This window comes from Pygocentrus nattereri, chromosome 17 (genome assembly GCF_015220715.1).
Source record: "Pygocentrus nattereri isolate fPygNat1 chromosome 17, fPygNat1.pri, whole genome shotgun sequence".
NCBI lineage: Eukaryota > Metazoa > Chordata > Actinopteri > Characiformes > Serrasalmidae > Pygocentrus > Pygocentrus nattereri.
This window is the reverse complement of record NC_051227.1, coordinates 13791158-13809307: the sequence shown is the minus strand read 5'-3', so window position 1 is coordinate 13809307 and position 18150 is coordinate 13791158. Positions and strand designations below refer to the sequence as shown.

The 18150-nt window shown below is 44.6% G+C and overlaps 1 protein-coding gene across 3 annotated transcripts in view; it reads left to right on the top strand.

Annotated features, from left to right (window-relative positions):
• chd7 (chromodomain helicase DNA binding protein 7) overlaps nucleotides 1–18150 on the top strand; it is a 66342-nt gene that overhangs the window by 37206 nt on the left and 10986 nt on the right. For all 3 annotated transcript variants that reach the window (XM_037546426.1, XM_037546427.1, XM_037546425.1), the window contains exons 7-26: nucleotides 632–687; nucleotides 1670–1784; nucleotides 3023–3106; nucleotides 3221–3358; nucleotides 3493–3614; nucleotides 3862–4105; nucleotides 4281–4457; nucleotides 4787–4930; nucleotides 5259–5526; nucleotides 5714–5924; nucleotides 6146–6341; nucleotides 6601–6768; nucleotides 7012–7191; nucleotides 7337–7447; nucleotides 8200–8405; nucleotides 10083–10282; nucleotides 10595–10754; nucleotides 14367–14456; nucleotides 14953–15056; nucleotides 17683–17812. In XM_037546426.1, the coding sequence (XP_037402323.1) occupies nucleotides 632–687; nucleotides 1670–1784; nucleotides 3023–3106; nucleotides 3221–3358; nucleotides 3493–3614; nucleotides 3862–4105; nucleotides 4281–4457; nucleotides 4787–4930; nucleotides 5259–5526; nucleotides 5714–5924; nucleotides 6146–6341; nucleotides 6601–6768; nucleotides 7012–7191; nucleotides 7337–7447; nucleotides 8200–8405; nucleotides 10083–10282; nucleotides 10595–10754; nucleotides 14367–14456; nucleotides 14953–15056; nucleotides 17683–17812 (3104 nt within the window). The remainder of the gene's footprint in view (nucleotides 1–631; nucleotides 688–1669; nucleotides 1785–3022; nucleotides 3107–3220; nucleotides 3359–3492; nucleotides 3615–3861; nucleotides 4106–4280; nucleotides 4458–4786; nucleotides 4931–5258; nucleotides 5527–5713; nucleotides 5925–6145; nucleotides 6342–6600; nucleotides 6769–7011; nucleotides 7192–7336; nucleotides 7448–8199; nucleotides 8406–10082; nucleotides 10283–10594; nucleotides 10755–14366; nucleotides 14457–14952; nucleotides 15057–17682; nucleotides 17813–18150) is intronic.

Sequence of the window (18150 nt, the reverse complement as noted above, 5' to 3'; positions counted from 1 at the left end):
CAGCTGGTGAAAAGTACTGAGTGAGAGAACCTTCTATCAGAGCGATTACTTTAAGGTTTAGCAGAAAACGGTCGGCGTGCACCGCTACTACCTTTCACAACAGCACTGTGAGTCCGCCGGCCAAAAATAATACACACGGCGCACGCGGCTCTCAGTAGCGCAGCTGCAAATGGGCTCCCGCCCGAGGAAATGGTAGGTTTTGGCGTCTGGCGTAGCACTGTGGTTTTGGCAGGAAGCCAGGCCCGGGTCAGCTCCCTGTGAGCGAAGCTGTGTGCGGTGGAGGGGCTGAAGTGATTCATGACTCATGACTCAGGCACACCGCACTGCTCTTTACAGACAGAGGGAACTTTTTTTTTTCTTCCCCCCCCCCCTTGTCTCACTATTGTTGCTTCTGCCTTCGTCCTGGGGCGGTACAGACAAGCAAAAATACGCGTGCCAAGAAAACGAGAACTACTTGTGTTGCGTCACAGGAAGCGTGCAGTGTGGAGAGAACCAAAAAACCTGTTAAGTTGTGTGTCCCCCCCCACCCCCCCCTTCAGTCGTGATTTGTAGGATCTCATGAAGTATTAAGTAACACACACACTTGACAACATTAAAAACCAATCAATCCGTTCTGCTTTCCTTTTTACAGCTGGAGACTGGAGAGGCAGTAGAGATTGAGGAATTTTACGTCAAATTCAAGAGTTTGTGAGTATCCCTTTATAAAAAGTCTGTTGTCTCCGTTGTGCGAAACAAAATTAGTAGATAATTTGAATGTATTAAAAATTTTATCTTATTAAAAGCTTTTAGCCTTCTTGGATCAGCTATACTATGTGCGGTGTTTAATGGGAGATGATGGTAATTCTTAAATGGTATGAAAGTGGTCGTGTTCTGACTTGCATATATTACATTTGTACTTTTGGGAACAACTTGGTGTAGTTTTAAGACTCATCAGATTAAACGCTTTAATTTGTTGGAGAGAAAAGAAACCTGTTCGCCGTTGCTCAACTTAAATTAAAAAGTTTTAGATGTTTTTTGGTTTTTTGGTTTTGCCCATATTCTTTGGAAGACAGGGCTTGCCGAAAGGTGTTTGTTTTGAAAGAAATGTAAAAGAAGAGAGGCTATTGGCTGAGGGTACCATTGGAAACCAGCATGAGCCAGGCTTGCCTAGTAGCTAAAGAATAATTCAGAAGGTTTGCTATGTAAACAATGTGGGGTCCAAGTGACTAACCACTCGTTTAAAGTATATAAAAATGTTTTAAACAAGTAAAACAGTGAAAACATTAAGTTGCTATTCAAATTGAGGCAAAAATGTATTTACATGTGACGCTGTTATTGCACTGTCTGCATCAAAATGTCATGAATTTCTATTGTGATGTCTTTGACTGTAATATCGTCCACCAGAATAGAAAGTTTTCACCATCAGGCTCAGACTTTTGGACCCTAGCTAGCTCACATTAACAGCTACACACCCATCTTATGAGTGAATTGTCATTATCAGATTTTTCGTAGTGGGATTGCACAATTCTCCATCTTTTTCCTCTAAGAACCAAAGGCCTGTTACAGACTTTACTTTTTGTTAGAATAGCTACTTTCTCCACTATTCCCATGTCAACCATATTAGCCAACCATGTGTAGTTTGTTTACATTTAAACAAACTTTGGCTTTATGTGCTGTTGGTGTTATGTAGCTCGTACCTGCACTGTCGCTGGGCGGACATCAAGGATCTGGAGAAGGACAAGAGAATCCACCAGAAAGTCAAGAGGTTCAGAGCCAAACAGGCACTCAGCAACTTCCTAAACGAGGTCAGTATAAATCCTAAATATCCCGGTTTGTCCACCATTTTGTTTTTTCCCACCCCCTTGCTTTTACAGCTTGCTCTGATAATGGTGGCTGTATGTAGTGGTTGCATATGTTTATGGTGCCATTTTGAACAGACTCAGGTTAAGGTAATAAAATGGAGCACTTCATGACCTTATCCCCACAGTTCACTCTGTGCTCCTGGTGCTAAGGCAGCTAAGGAGCAGAGTACTTGTATTAATTTAGTTTTAAAAATCTTATCTTAGAACTTGTCTCATCCTGTGTGAAAGTATTGAAGTGTAAAAGGGTTTTCCCCTCCAGATTTACACCAACCACATAAGCACTGTTGGGATGCACCTAGATTTTTATTTTTTTTTCCCCCATATTCTGTGTCTGTCTTCACATAAGAAATGATCTCAATACTGGCCACATGCATTTGTATGGGTAAACATGCTTATTGCCTGTTGTTCCTGCTGACATTTTCACATTTTGACCTCTAAGCACAGCCTACCATTTTTAAAATGCCATTTTAGCATTTAAATTTACACACATTCACAAACATCCACCCTTAACAGAATATCTACTTTTCCTCCTGATTGATCAGAGATTTGACTGTCAAGTCAGATTTTAGCGTTGTTCAGACTTTGGCCACTGCAGTAGATAACTGAACAGCAGTGTCATAAATGAAGCTGCACTATGTAAGGTTTGGGGAGTTTTAGAGACCTCTCTGGTGGAAATGTGCCATTGCACGGAGTCTGATGATTAAAAGAGAATTCAATGAGATCTCATTCAAAACTTGAAGGCCATGTCTTCCAGGAATGTGAGTGAATTATCTGCTGTTGTCATCGTTCCTCATTGGTATAATGTGTTTTTTTGTTTTTGTTTTTTTTTTCTATTGAGACCTAAGCATTGAACCGGATCTTCTTTGTGAGTCTGCGTGTGATGTTTATACGTAAAGACGTGTGATGTGAAAACCCGATTGTATACCTGACTTTTGAATGAGCTTTACAATCTTTCCATCGTTGCTTGCAGTATTTTTGTGAACTTTTTTTTTTGTTTGTTTTTTTTGTTTTGTTTTTTTTAATGGGTATGGAAGTGTTTTAGTAGCTGTTAGTCAATGTTATGTTTCTGTAACTCTGGCCATAAAGTTGTAATTGTTACCGACTTATTTCTGTGGTGTTCTACCCCTGCTTGCATATTCTTGAAGTGGTGCGTACATAAATTCCACCATTCTTATTTTCAGATTGATGATGAACCATTCAACCCAGACTACGTGGAAGTGGACAGAGTTCTCGATGTGTCCGAGAGCACAGACGAAAATGGAGACGTGTGTAACTTTTTTTTTTTTTTTTTTTTTTTTTTTTGTATGTGTAATGTGCTATAAGCAAACTCGTGCTAGGAGAACCTGCTAAGTTCTTTTTTCTAATTTTATCTTCCACAGTCGGTCACGCTGTACCTGGTGAAGTGGTGTTCGCTGCCATATGAGGACAGCACATGGGAGCTGAAAGCAGACATTGACCAAGGCAAGATTGAGGATTTTGAGCGAGTGATGGCACGGGAGCCGCAGCTGAAGCGCATGGTGAGGGCTGGCACTCCATCTCACTTTGTTTTCTCTTGTGACTGGCGAGAGAGCAAAAGAGGCGGCGAAAGGAAAAGGCCCACGTTCTTGCGGTTGTTGAAAACCACTAACGGGAATTGTTTTATTTGAAACAGGAGCGACCTCCCGCCAGCGACTGGCAGAAATCCGAGAGTTCCAGGGAATATAAAAATGGCAACGCACTCAGGGAATACCAGCTGGAAGGAGTCAACTGGCTGCTCTTCAACTGGTACAACACGTATGTATGCAATTACTCTGCTGTCCAGCTGCACTGCTTCTCACCCTCATTAATACAGACCATAAGGCTACAAGTACACAAACATTTTTTGTAGCTCTCCCTGTTTAAGTTAAAGAATTTTAATGAACTGCTCCAATTCCACTTAAGCTCCAGTGTTTCTTTTGGCAAGCACTAAATGAAGAGGTCATGTTTAATTTTTTACATTTATTTATCCCTCCTCCTCTTTTTTCCTTTTTTAACCCTTTAGACGAAACTGTATATTAGCTGATGAAATGGGTCTGGGAAAAACAATCCAGTCCATCACTTTCCTCTATGAGATCTATCTGAAGGGCATCCACGGCCCTTTCCTGGTGATTGCACCTCTCTCCACCATACCGAACTGGGAAAGGGAGTTCAGGACCTGGACTGAGCTCAATGTGGTCGTCTACCATGGCAGTCAGGCCAGTCGACGGACCATCCAGGCCTATGAGATGAACTACAGAGATGCACAGGTTGAGAAAAAAAGCCTCTTTTTAACACCTGTGGTTTGAGGGTTTTGTGTGTTTTTTTTTTTTTTGTTTTTTTTTTTTTTCTCTCCTCATGATTCTGATTTATAATGCCGTCCAAGTCCATTGAGTCATTTTGTGGAATCTTGTCACTTCTGGTGTTTTGCTCTCCCTCACCCAGGGTCGTGTGATAAAGGGAGCATACAAATTCCATGCCATCATCACTACGTTCGAGATGATCCTGACTGACTGCCCAGAGCTTCGAAGTGTTCCATGGCGCTGTGTGATTATTGATGAGGCCCATCGACTGAAAAACAGGAACTGCAAACTACTGGAGGGACTGAAGATGATGGACATGGTAGATCTCTTGCTGGTTCTTTTTGTATAGGACTCAGTATCTCCAAACGCTAAATTCCTATTCTGTGAGACCCTGAATCGGACGACTTAACAAAAACCTATTGTGTTTGGTGCATTGTCAATTAGTGACCAAAATTATGCTGGCTCTGCTGAATTTCCCTAATCTCTGTCCTGCTGAGCCTTAGAAAGAAAAACTGTCTGTGGGACCCTTGGCTGTGGAGCTCAGGAGGAGCTCTGATTAATGGGCTGCAGATGACCCCTCTAATGAATTTCTTATTCACCTGAGACAGTGGGTCGTGATTTTTTAGCAAACCTCTTCATCTCTTGCAGGAACACAAAGTCCTGCTGACAGGAACGCCACTGCAGAACACGGTGGAAGAACTCTTCAGTCTCCTCAACTTTCTGGAACCAGAACGCTTCCCTTCAGAGTCCACCTTCATGCAGGAGTTTGGAGACCTGAAAACTGAAGAGCAGGTGCAGTTCATCAGCTCTTTATCTTATTCTCACCACTTTGCTGCATGGTACTTACAAAAACAACGGATTGACCTTTAGCTTAAAGCTAGTACTGGGGCAGATGAAATATTAGCCTTTTAGTCTGTGCTGATTAGGCATTCAGCATTAATCTTCAGTATAAAGGTACATGCTATTTTTGAAAGGAAGAATATTTTCACCAAAGATGTGAACAATGACACATGAATGCTTTAGAAAGTAGTTGGTATTACCTGCAAAATAACTTTTGCTCTGCTGCTAGTTTCTGTGATAAAGCATTAGTTTCAAGCATTGTCCGTCTCTGCTCTCTCAGGTGCAAAAGCTGCAGGGTATTCTAAAGCCCATGATGCTTCGAAGACTCAAAGAGGATGTGGAGAAGAATCTGGCCCCAAAAGAGGAGACTATTATTGAAGTGGAGCTGACCAACGTGCAAAAGAAATACTACCGTGCTATTCTGGAGAAAAACTTTGCCTTCTTGTCCAAGAGTGGAGGTGGAGGAGGTGGAGGATCTAATGTCCCCAACCTGCTGAATACCATGATGGAGTTGAGAAAATGCTGTAATCACCCCTACCTCATCAACGGTGCGAGCTCACACCACATGAATTACACTACAATAAAAAAGGCACTGCTGTAAAAGAAATAATAAAATCTTAGATTGTCTTCATATGCTTGTCATACATCAAAATCAGGAATAGGTAAAATCGGTTATAGTTGACATCTAAGCTAGGTGGTGTTTTTAAAGTTTTTTATACTTTTTATATTTTGTAGGTGCTGAGGAGAAGATAATGGAGGAGTTCAGAGAGACCCACCCTGCCGACCACCCAGAATTCCATCTACAGGCTATGATACAGGCTGCAGGGAAGCTGGTTCTGATCGACAAGCTCTTGCCCAAGCTCAAAGCTGGTGGCCACCGCGTACTCATCTTCTCCCAGATGGTGCGCTGTCTGGACATTCTGGAGGACTACCTCATCCAGAGACGGTAGGAGTCCTGCCAAATAAAACACTAGCAACGAAGACCAAAAGAAAACAATGCATAAATTAATGTCATTATCAGTTATTTGTTTACAAACATGTTCCTGGTTTTAACAAATGAGATCATGAGCATCAGCCCTGACAAAGCCCTGTTCAAATTCAGCATTACACTTCAGTTTTTGATGTGAGTTTAGGATGTGGAAATAAAGCCTCTTTGCTGTTCTGCAGGTACCCATACGAGCGTATTGATGGCAGAGTGAGGGGAAACCTCCGGCAGGCAGCTATTGACCGTTTCTCCCGACCCGATTCAGACCGCTTTGTGTTCCTGCTGTGTACCCGAGCTGGAGGCCTGGGCATTAACTTGACTGCTGCTGATACCTGTATCATCTTTGACTCTGACTGGAACCCTCAGAATGACCTGCAGGTAAGCATAGGCTCTTTTTTTTTTTTTTTTTTGCTCTGGGTCTGCGGGTCATTAGCAACGGTCTACACTGCCAGTAGCCTCTGTGGGAAACTATTTTATTCAACAAAAGCCCTTTTATAATAGGACACTTCCAGCCGAGTGAGTGGATGGAATGTGGCTCTCGTGTTATGCAACCGGTGCGGTTTTCTTGGTTGTCAGCGAGTGTCTGCTCAGTCAGGTTGTGTTTGTTTGACTCTCCCTACTCCCGCTGTACTTTCAGGCACAAGCTAGATGCCACAGGATCGGACAAAGTAAGGCAGTGAAGATTTACCGCCTGATCACCAGAAACTCTTATGAGAGGGAGATGTTCGACAAGGCCAGTTTGAAGCTGGGGCTGGACAAAGCTGTGCTTCAGTCCATGAGCGGAAGAGAGAATGCTGCCAATGGGGTACGAACTGCTCACAGCACCTCCATCTTTATGGAGCTGCGCTCAAAACTCTATTCCAGATGGTTCATTAATCAAACATACATTCCACATGCTGGCAGCTGGTGGATGGGCCTCTAATACCTTTGGACTGCTTCTTTTTTCCATTCTTTTCACTATATAGCAAAAACCTTTTGACGATCTATAAAATATGCTTAAATAGTTACTGAATGTACGAAATAACTGTACTTTTTAATGTTGTCTCAGGTTCAGCAACTCTCAAAGAAGGAGATTGAGGACCTCCTGCGCAAAGGGGCATATGGTGCTCTTATGGACGAAGAGGACGAGGGCTCTAAATTCTGTGAAGAGGACATTGACCAGATCTTACAGAGGCGCACACAAACAATTACTATCGAATCTGAGGGGAAGGGCTCTACTTTTGCAAAGGTAACAGCAATGTTTGTTAGCAGAGATTAATAGATTGATGCATTTACCCTTTTTGGGGCTGGCTTGATTTTTGTGTTGCCCTAAAAAAAAAAAAAAACTAATTAAGGAGTAAAATGTTCATGTAAATTTTTCTTCCCCTCTCCAGGCGAGTTTTGTGTCCTCTGGGAACAGGACAGATATTTCTCTGGAGGACCCAGATTTCTGGCAGAAATGGGCAAAGAAAGCAGAGCTGGACCTGGCCGTCATCAATGGCAGGGTAAGCCACTCATCATGCAGGGTTTAAAGATGGAACGAGGACGCATGCTTGTGTGAAGAACCGCCTCATGGGAAATGTAGTTAAAGCTACGTGCTAATCTCTGGCACTTTCACTTGTGTAGTGATGTGTGAGGGATTTATAGTTGACTGTTAATCATTGTTTCATTAATTCCAGGGTCATGCATTAGCAGCTTTCTGATGGGTATCGCATTCATAGCTGCAGTCAAAGATTGATAATTAAAGGCGGGGAGAATCCAGGTCTGGGTAGATTCCCCAGCACTCGATGGTGTCACTCCTCATAAATATGCTATCTGAGCATAATTAATGAGGCTTATTTCCCCAGGCTAACAGTGCGTGGAATGTAGTCGTAATTGGGCAAAGGCGAAATTGTTTAAACTTGGCCATGGGAAGCGTTTTCTGTAATTACCGCTGTTCTCTCCACTCGGGAGAATTTGAGGCTCTAAGCAGCTTACCGCTGCTGAAGGGAAACATCGCTTTACGTCGAACCAAAAGTGCTTTATCACAATATTGTTTTCTGCCTGTGCCCCTGAGCGAAGCTCTTAATCTAAACAGTATAAGTGGATACTGTGAGCAGACAGATCTGTCCAGCGAATGTCTGTATGTGGTTGACTGCAGGCTATTTGAAGGATTAGTGACAATAATGGCATGGTTCCACTTTTTTTTTTTTTTTATATATCCATTTTTTTAAAGTCTTCTGGGAGCATTTTAACAGCAGATTGTATCTCCTGTCAGAATAACCTGGTGATTGACACCCCTCGGATCAGGAAGCAGACACGTCACTACAGCTCAATGAAGGAGGATGAGTTGATGGAGTACTCGGAGCTCGAGAGCGACTCTGAGGACAAGCCTGTTCAGAAACCACGGAGGCCCCAGGACAAAACCCAGGGGTATCCCCGAAGCGAATGTTTCAGAGTGGAGAAGAACCTGCTGGTCTACGGGTGAGTGCAGCTTGTGGTGTTTTCAGAGCAGGATTTCTTTGACATTTTCATTTATTCAGCTACTTAAACGTGTGGAAGATGCTGTCCTGCACCCTCAGACTGTGAAAATGCCACACCAGCTTTATCTTCACAAACATGCAATCTTCCTGTCCCAGTTCCACACCAACCCCCAAGCCCCACCTCCACTCAGCCTTTTCCAGGCCACGTCCCTCAGATCCCTCAATGGAGCTGTGAGCCAGCGTGCTCCATGGAAACTCGCCACGGCAGGAAGTCCATCCCAATGCCACAAGACAGGATATTTTGCTTGATGCATCGTTTCATCGCCACCCAAATACCCCCTTGTTCCCGTCTAGTTTTCCGTTTAGGATGCGGATATCTGGTAGCTTGCAGCCCACCAGTGCTGTGGCCGAGTTTGTCACGCTTGCCTGTCCCCGGGCGGCGGGAGCCGCAACGCTAACGCGCACAGTTAATTAAGCGCCAGGCCTCAGTGCTCCCGGCACTAATCATGGCTGGCTGCACGCACCATGTCTGACCAGTATTATTATTTTTAAAATTCCCTCCCTCCTCTTCCCCCTCCCTTTTTCAGTCAGACACGTCTAGACCCCTGGGCTACACAGCAAATTAGATCCATCAAATCTGAGGGCTTTGTCTCCTCTGATGTTTTTTATGAAAAGCAGTGTAGAGCTGTGGATTCAGAGCAGACCTTCCCCCGCTATTTCTCTTCTCTCTCTCTCTCTCTCTCTCTCTCTCTCTCTCTCTCTCTCTCTCTCTCTCTCTCTCTCTCTCTCTCTCTCTCTCTCTCTCTCTCTCTCTCTCCCCGTCTCTCTCCCTCTCTCTCTGATGCTCTCTCTACTGTCCATCTCTGACACTTTCCCGCGCTTGCTCATGCTCTCACTGTCTCTCCAGAAAGTCCCGCAGGGCAGAGCTCTATTCTCCTTAGAGAGCCTGAGTGCTCCCATCAAATAACAAGGGCATTGGGTCTCCCCATGGTCATTGACTGTGCCAGCGAGCTGGAGCCTATACTTTTTTCCTTTCTTCCTTCAGTCTGTCATGAACAGTAGAGCTACAGAAATTCAAATATTCCACTTTTAGTGGCCTTCAGGCTGGAGTAGAGCTTGAAATATTTGTCTGAAAACTATGAAATCTGACTACTCTTGTATGGTTCAGACAGCATTTTTGAAAAATCAGGCTGTGATCTTGTTTGTTTTTATATTCAGGTTTCTCATACCCAGTTTCCCATCTTTTGAACAGATTTGAGTTTTTGCACTTAATTTACTTAGCTTCTCCACTTTTCATTCATTTAAATTTTAGTCACAGTTGTTGGCAACAAAGTCTTCAAGGCCAGCCTGAAAATACCCAAGCCTATGTAAAGTTTATGCACACAGAAAATGTTAAAAAGATACATGGCCTCAGTTTGATGTTTTTTTTGTTTTGTGTTCTGATGACTGATTTATAGGTTTTACTGAAGTTACTTTTTTCTTCCCCCTCAACATTCGTTCTAAAATTAGCTTGAGTACACCACAGCGTCTTAACCAAAAAAAGTAATCACATCCGCAACCTATGAATGCCACAGAATTTTAGAAATATCTGGACAGAACATGCAGAGCTTGAAACCGTAGCATTAGTTCTTGTTTTGTTTTGAAACTGACTTGACTCTCTATGCTCTCCTCTCTTTAGCTGGGGTCGCTGGAGGGACATCCTGTCCCATGGGCGCTTCAAGCGTCCTTTACGAGAGCAGGACGTGGAGATCATCTGCCGCGCATTGCTGGCCTACTGCCTGCTGCATTACCGCGGGGACGAGAACATCAAGAGCTTCATCTGGGACCTCATCGCTCCCACGGAAGACGGCCAGAGCCGCACGCTCACCAACCACTCTGGTACAATGGAACAACTCTCAAAAAATTACCATGGCATAATGAGAAGGCTGTGTTTAAATATGCTTTAGGTTAGCCTTAAAGGGGTAATCCTGCATTTTTAACAAAACATTTAGGCAAGAACAGTTTGGATAGGGTCCGAATGCTTGATAGAAGCTAACGCACGTTGCCTGTTTTCTAGTTTTTCTGAGTCAACTGTTTTTTTTATACAGGAAAATTGTTCATGGTAGTTGAGCATATGACATGGATGCTGCAGGTGCAGATTAATTTGAAATGCTGGAGAATTACTCACATTTTTTTCCTGTACATGTGTAGGTCTGTCTGCTCCTGTGCCCAGAGGCCGTAAAGGTAAAAAGGGCAAGTTGCCAGTAGCACAGCCCCATAAGCCCCAGGCTGACTGGCTAGCTGACTGCAATCCTGACGTATTGCTCCAGGAGGACAGTTACAAGAGGCATCTGAAACATCACTGCAACAAGTAAGAGCTAAGGCTACACAGTTTTTGTTATTGCAACAATTGGATTTACAGTACAGGAGGCTACAGTATTCAAGAGACAAAACTGCTAGGGTAGCATCCTGACCAGTCTGGGGGTGCAGCTGTGATTATTTAAAGCCTAGTAAACTTGGTCATAAGCAGCAAGTTACTGTTGTATTTTAATACTGTATGTGTATATATACAGCATAATATGGTGTCTGTCATTGTCTCCATCATGCAGCTCTGCTAAAACTTCTGTGTCTTGTTGAGAAATCAGCAACTTTATTGGTTTGTTCAGAGTAAGGGTGCTTGCATAGTAGACAACCCAAGACCGAAGCATGCAGATCTAGGAGGCACATGCGCTGCCGGAGTAGGATAGGGTTTGTGTGGTTCAAATTCAAGCAAGCAAATCAGAAGTCTTAGCATGTCCATGCACCCCTTCATTGGTGGTTATTGCTCAAATTCCCTGGCAGGAAGTATTTTGAACTACACTGCTCAAAAAAATAAAGGGAACTCATAACACATCCTAGATTTGAATGAAATAGATTGAATACTTTGTTCTGTACAAAGTTGAATGTGCTGACAACAATCACAGTCAATGGAAATCAAATTTATTAACCAATGGAGGCCTGGATTTGGAGTCGCACACAAAATTAAAGTGGAAAAACACACTACAGGCTGATCCAACTTTGATGTAATGTCCTTAAAACAAGTCAGAATGAGGCTCAGTATTGTGTGTGACCTCCATGTGCCTGTATGACCTCCCTACAATGCCTGGGCATGCTCCTGATGAGGTGGCGGATGGTCTCCTGAGGGATCGCCTCCCAGACCTGGACTAAAGCATCCGCCAACTCCTGGACAGTCTGTGGTGCACATGGACTTGGTGGATGGAGCGAGACATGATGTCCCAGATGTGCTCAATCGGATTCAGGTCTGGGGAACGGGCGGGCCAGTCCATAGCTTCAATGCCTTCATCTTGCAGGAACTGCTGACACACTCCAGCCACATGAGGTCTAGCATTGTCCTGCATTAGGAGGAACCCAGGACCAACCGCACCAGCATATGGTCTGACAAAGGGGTCTGAGGAGCTCATCTCTGTATCTAATGGCAGTCAGGCTACCTCTGGCGAGCACATGGAGGGCTGTGTGGCCCTCCAAAGAAATGCCACCCCACACCATTACTGATCCACTGCCAAACCAGTCATGCTGAAGGATGTTGTAGGCTGCAGATCACTTTCCACGGCGTCTCCAGACTGTCACGTGCTCAGTGTGAACCTGCTTTCATCTGTGAAGAGCACAGGGCGCCAGTGGTGAATTTGCCAATCCTGGTGTTCTCTGGCAAATGCCAAGCGTCCTGCACGGTGTTGGGCTGTGAGCACAACCCCCATCTGTGGACGTCAGGCCCTCATACCATCCTCATGGAGTTGGTTTCTAACTGTACAGACACCTGCACATTTGTGGCCTGCTGGAGGTCATTTTGCAGGGCTCTGGCAGTGCTCCTCCTGTTCCTCCTTGCACAGAGGCGGAGGTAGCGGTCCTGCTGCTGGGTTGTTGCCCTCCTACGGCCTGCTCCACGTCTCCTGGTGTACTGGCCTGTCTCTTGGTAGCGCCTCCAGCCTCTGGACACTACGCTGACAGATGCAGCAAATCTTCTTGCCACAGCTTGCATTGATGGTGCCATCCTGGATGAGCTGCACTACCTGAGCCACTTGTGTGGGTTGTAGAGTCCGTCTCATGCTACCACGAGTGTGAAAGCACCACCAACATTCAAAAGTGACAAACATCAGCCAGAAAGCAGAAAGGTACTGAGAAGTGGTCTGTGGTCCCCACCTGCAGAACCACTCATTTATTGAGTGTGTCTTGCTAATTGCCAATGATTTCCACCTGTTGTCTATTCCATTTATACAACAGCTGTGAAATTGATTGACAATCAGTGTTGCTTCCTAAGTGGACAGTTTGATTTCACAGAAGTTTGATTTACTTGTAGTTGTTTTGTTTAAGTGTTCCCTTTATTTTTTTGAGCACTGTATTTAGATGCTCCAAGTTGTCTCATCTCCTAGAAGTGTTTCTTCTAGTCTGGCAGAGCTAATGCATCAGTCTAACCGAAATGCATTGAATGAGCTTCGTTTTTCAGACTGGATCAGCTTCTAGTGTGTAGGCACCCTAGGCCTCTCATGCCCTCAAAAAAACCATTTATTAATCTTTAATTGAATTTGGTGGGACTGGTAGTGAACTTGATGTGCTGCTGGAGCTTATTTGATGTGGACTGTCTGAGCAACCATAAAGGGTAGACAAGACTTGATGGACAAGTGATGGAGGGTGTTATTCAACAAGTTAAAACTGGTTGTAGCATAAGAATGTAGGATTTGTAGTTTGATTTCTGATCCTTGGGTAAAGATTCCCTTCACTTATTTATATTTTGTATTGGTGTCTTGTACTCTTAATTCTAGCTCTAATTATATACTACTAAACCTTTTATAATTGACCAGTATAAAAAGCAGGCTTTTCACTGTGGGGGCACCCATTGCTGAAATTAAAGGTTTTAAGATCTTGTCAATAATTCATCCTTGTACTCATCGCGCCAGGATGGTTTATTTTGTCTTTCGCCCTGCTTGTCCGTCACTCGCTGCATGCTGTCGTCTGCCCTCTTTTGTTTTGCGAGGCCTCTCTGGTTTCATTTGATAAATAATTTCTGCTGCCAGGCCTGCATTGTTGGGTCTCGCCTAGGCAGAGGGAGGGCGAGGGGGGTGCGCACTGCTGGCTCTCTCTCTCGTGCTCTTTTGCTCGCTCCTCTCTTTCTCTCTCATATGCACCCAAAGAAAGAGAGCAGAGCAGCAGCTGAGGAAGCAGCGTTCCAAGTCGATAAATTCAAGGCTCTCAGACCGCTGGCCATCTGCCTGCCACACTGCAAACTTCTCCCTCGTCCCGTTCACACCTCACAACTTCAACAGCATTTGCACAGGAAATTAACATGAGAGAGGTGGAGTGACAGAGGAAGGGGCAGAAGAATGCAGGGGGAGTAAAGTGATGAAGCGATGTGCGGGGTGGTAAAAGAGGAGAGATGCAGGGTGGGGAGAGAGATATGGCAGTGTGGAAGGAGGGTATGGTGGAGCGAGAGATGTTAGATATGTAGGGGTGAGGGAGGAGAAAGGAAGGGGAGCGTGATTGAGTGAGGGTATAATGTGGAGAGAGAGAGGGAAGGCGGTGGGCTTGCGGGCTGGCGGGCGTTTCTCCCCCCCCATGCAGGAGCGGCATGGTGCCAGGCCAGGTGCCAGCCAGGCAGACCTGTTGGAAGCGGGTGAAAGGCGGCACACACAGAGGTGATTATGTGCTGCCATCTGTCAGGCACGGAGGCTGGCGCGCAGCGTGGCTAATCAGGCCTGGCAGGATGATGGATGAGCCGTGGCACACGCCAACGAGCGGCTGCTGCTGCCTCTGCCTCCACCGCTGCTGCTGGCATTGAGCGCTGTGGCCAAACTTACTCAGGCTTTTGTTTTCTGCCTTCTCTCCCTCTCTTGCTCTCTCACTCACTGTCTGTCTCTGTATCTGTCTTGCTCTCCCCTTTCATTCATCATCTCTCTCTCTCTCTCTCTCTCCCTCTCTCTCTCTCACTCAGAGTGTTGCTGCGGGTCCGCATGCTGTACTATCTGCGACAGGAAGTCATTGGAGACCTGGCAGACCGGATCCTGGAGGGAACGGATTCAAGGTTGGCATCTCTCTCCGTCCCTCACTCCAAAGCCTGCCTGCTGTTATCTCTTCTCTCCTTCCATCACCTTCTCCTCCTCTCCCATCCCCCCCTCTGCCTGTCCCTCTCTCCTCCCGCTCTCTCACCCCTCCGCTCCCCCCTCCACCCAGATGTGCATGCATGGATAATGTGCAGACGTGCTTGCCATATTGATGCTCTCGAGGACTTGACTGAAGTTCTAATTGAGCCACTGTGCGTGTTGGTAGTGAGAGAGAAGCTAGTGGCTCAGATCTTTGGCCATAATCAGGTTGGCCCTGGACAGTCAGGCTGAGAAATGGCCTCTAAATGAGATGCGGCGTGTTAATGGCCACGTTTTCTTCCAGATGTCTGGATAGACATTACTGCCGCACTCATCAGATTACTCACAGCAGCCACAGCCATCTCCAGCTTAATCACACTTCCTGTGTTTTGTTTACTTTCCTTTTTTTTTTTTTCCTCTTTCTTCCTTTGGCTGCAGTGAGTTGGATGTTTGGATCCCACAGCCCTTAAATGCTGAAGTGCCTGCGGATTGGTGGGACCTGGAGGCCGACAAGTCTCTCCTCATCGGAGTCTTCAAGCATGGTAAGCTCCACCCCCTCACATCCCTAAAGCTCTCTGTGGTTCAGCGTCGGGGGGGGGGGGGGGGGTGCGGTTGAGGGGGCTATAATAGGCTGACCTGTCTCACTGTATTATCATTAGAAAATTGATTGTTTCTTACATGGCTGTTGCCTACTCTAGATGAGTATGTTGAAGTGTTGAAATGGGGGTATGCCACTTTTTAATCCATCAGCAGTTTGTTAACCTTGACCTACAAGGATAGGAAAAGTTCAGAGAGAACATGTTAAATAAATTGTTTTGGATTTTGTGATGTCACAAGCGCTCAACCTACCACTAAGCCCTGCTCATTCACACTGAAGTTCTAAGGAGTGTTTCAGCTCTGAGTGCTTTTTAAATGTTAAGTACAGGGCAGCCAATCCCAACAGAGCTCATCAGTTTTAAAACCACAGTTGTATAGACAGCCTGTTTAATCCTAAGTGATGAAGAGAGGCTGGAAAAGTCAGGAAAAAAGAATTGGGACCATTTTGGAACACAACCACACATTAAGTGGAGCTCTAGGGAAATAGGAAATACTAAAAAAAAAAAATTAGGATGTGGTCATTTAAAGGGCCTAGAATGATGGTTTTTTCACACATTTACAAACTATATCAGGCTAATTTTAGGAAATATTTCAATTTACCGTTCTGTAAAAAACAGCCTGTTTTGAATTGAATCATTTCCTTTATGATTACATTAACAGCATGTAGCACACACTTATCCAACTTGCAAAAGTGCTTTGTAGGTCTTTCAAGACTTGTATTTAAAAAAAAAAAAAAAGCCAGTTCATTTACATATCAGTCTTAAAGGGATGGTGTCAAACAGCTTGTTTAATTTTAAGAGATTAATAGAGATTGAATAAGAATTGACTGTGGTGCATAAGCTCACGTCATATGTTGACCTCAGGGACAGAAGTGAAATACAAGGCAAAAAAATGTGGGCCCTTCAGATTTTCTCTTTCTGTTCTAATGCATCTTTTTGTTTTGGGGCAGAAAACGTTCTAGAGAGAGAGATTCTAGGCTGGAATTGTCAGCAGCTCACTTGTAATGATATTAAATGTAGTAATAGGCACTTTTTCTTATTCAATAACAGCCACTGGCTCTCACCGCTGCCATTAATCTAAGACAAGAGGCTTCCGAGTGAGCTTCCTCTGAATGTCCATGCAGAGATCGCTCGCTCTCGCTCGCTCTCTCTTGCTCTCTCGCTCTCTTGCTGTCTCGTTCTCTCGCTCTCGCCGCTCTCTCACTCCCAAGAGCCCTGTGCAGCCTCGTTAACTCTGCCCTACCCACACTCACGCACGCACACACACATGCAAGTGTGTGTACAACACAAGCAGCCTGTTCTTAATCATAATCCCAATTCAGCGGGGAGGTCTCGGGAGGAAGCAGCAGAAGAGAGGTGGCGGGTCCTTCGCTGCAGAGGGAAGAATGATAGCCTATAAAACCCCCTCATGATTACAGTTTGGCTCGGGCCGTGCCGGCAGTTAGGAACAATGTGTCACCGCATAAATCCTAATTGAAATGTGATGTTCTGGCAGGGGAGGGGAGGGGAGGTGGAAAAGAGAAGGAGGGGGGAGATCAGCAGCTCTCAGCTGAAGTGGGTCCAGCCTGCCAATCATCTCCCCTGCCGTGCACGGCCAGGATCCGCAGCCTCAAATCTGTTCTGCTTGGACAGTTTCAACGGGCGTTTTCCTCCACAACTGCACTCTTTTTGGTTTTTCTTGTGAATGCTTTCCCCTCCTTAGTGAGGTTATAATTTAAATCCTGTAGCTGGGTTTAGCATTTATTTTTAGAAGTGTGAATTTTGTAGCACTTCATTCAGAGGACTTTAGTTTTTCCAGGATGCTTTGCTTGGTTTGTGATTCTTTGGTTTGGTTTAGTTTTGACCCCTTTCTGATTGTCTCCTATAGTGAGATTGTGATGGGAATAATTTTTGTATATATATATATATATATACACACACATATATATATATACACACACACACACACACACACACACACACACACACTTACTTTAGAAGTGAATTTTATCACTTTATTCAAAGGGCATCATACTTCAGGTGGTATTTTTTTGGACATGTCCTTTATGCCATTTTTCATCGAGCTTTTTCAGATTGTTGCTTGTGGCTTGCCCTTGTTTTAGAAGGGTTCTTATTTAGATCCTGTTTTGATTTAAAATTTGAGTTTTTGCACTTGGCTTGAATGTCAATTAGCTTGAGGGACAATTTTTTTTTTTTTTTTTTTTTAAGGACACTTCACTTGATTTTTTTTTTTTTTTTTTTTTGTTAGCTTTAGCCTTTTCCTCTGCTGATTCAAATGTCTTTAGTTTTTACAATTTAGTTGTAACACTAAATGTCATTCAATCTGAAGACTTCATGTTTCAGACAAGTTTCTGCAGGGTGATGAACTTGGTCATTGCAGTTCATCATCTGTCTCTAACTTCTGTTTGTCTGTTTATCTCCCCCCCCCCCCCCCCCATGTTTCTTCCTAAATGGGATTTCCTGAACCTGGAAACCTACAGGCCAGACAGTGATTAGGGTGGAGTGATATTGACTCTCTCTTCTCTTTTCTCTCTCTCTCTCTCTCCCAACCCCCCCCCCCCCCCCCAACCAGGCTATGAGAAATATAACTCCATGCGTGCAGACCCCACCCTGTGTTTCCTGGAGAGGGTGGGCATGCCCGATGCCAAAGCCATCGCAGCCGAGCAGAGGGGAGCGGACATGGTGGCAGATGGTGGCGAGGGGTAATTTTGGCCCGAAATCACAGCCTCAGCAAGAGGGACTTCTCTCCCTCTTCACTCTTTTCTTTCTGCCCTCTCTCTCATTCTGTCTCTCTCCCTCTTCACTCTTTTGCCCTTTCTTTTGTTCTGAGTTCCATGCTTAAAGTTGTAAAACGAAATTAATTGAATCTGGTCTTCTAAATGTGATCTAGAACATTTAACAAAGTATGCTTATGAGTAGTGCATCAGACATCGCATTCTGAATCACATGTTAACGCTTTGAGACTGATAAATAGTTCATGAGCTAAGTAAAACGAAACTTAACGTTAGGTCTCATTGATAATGTTGCTTGTAAGAGACAA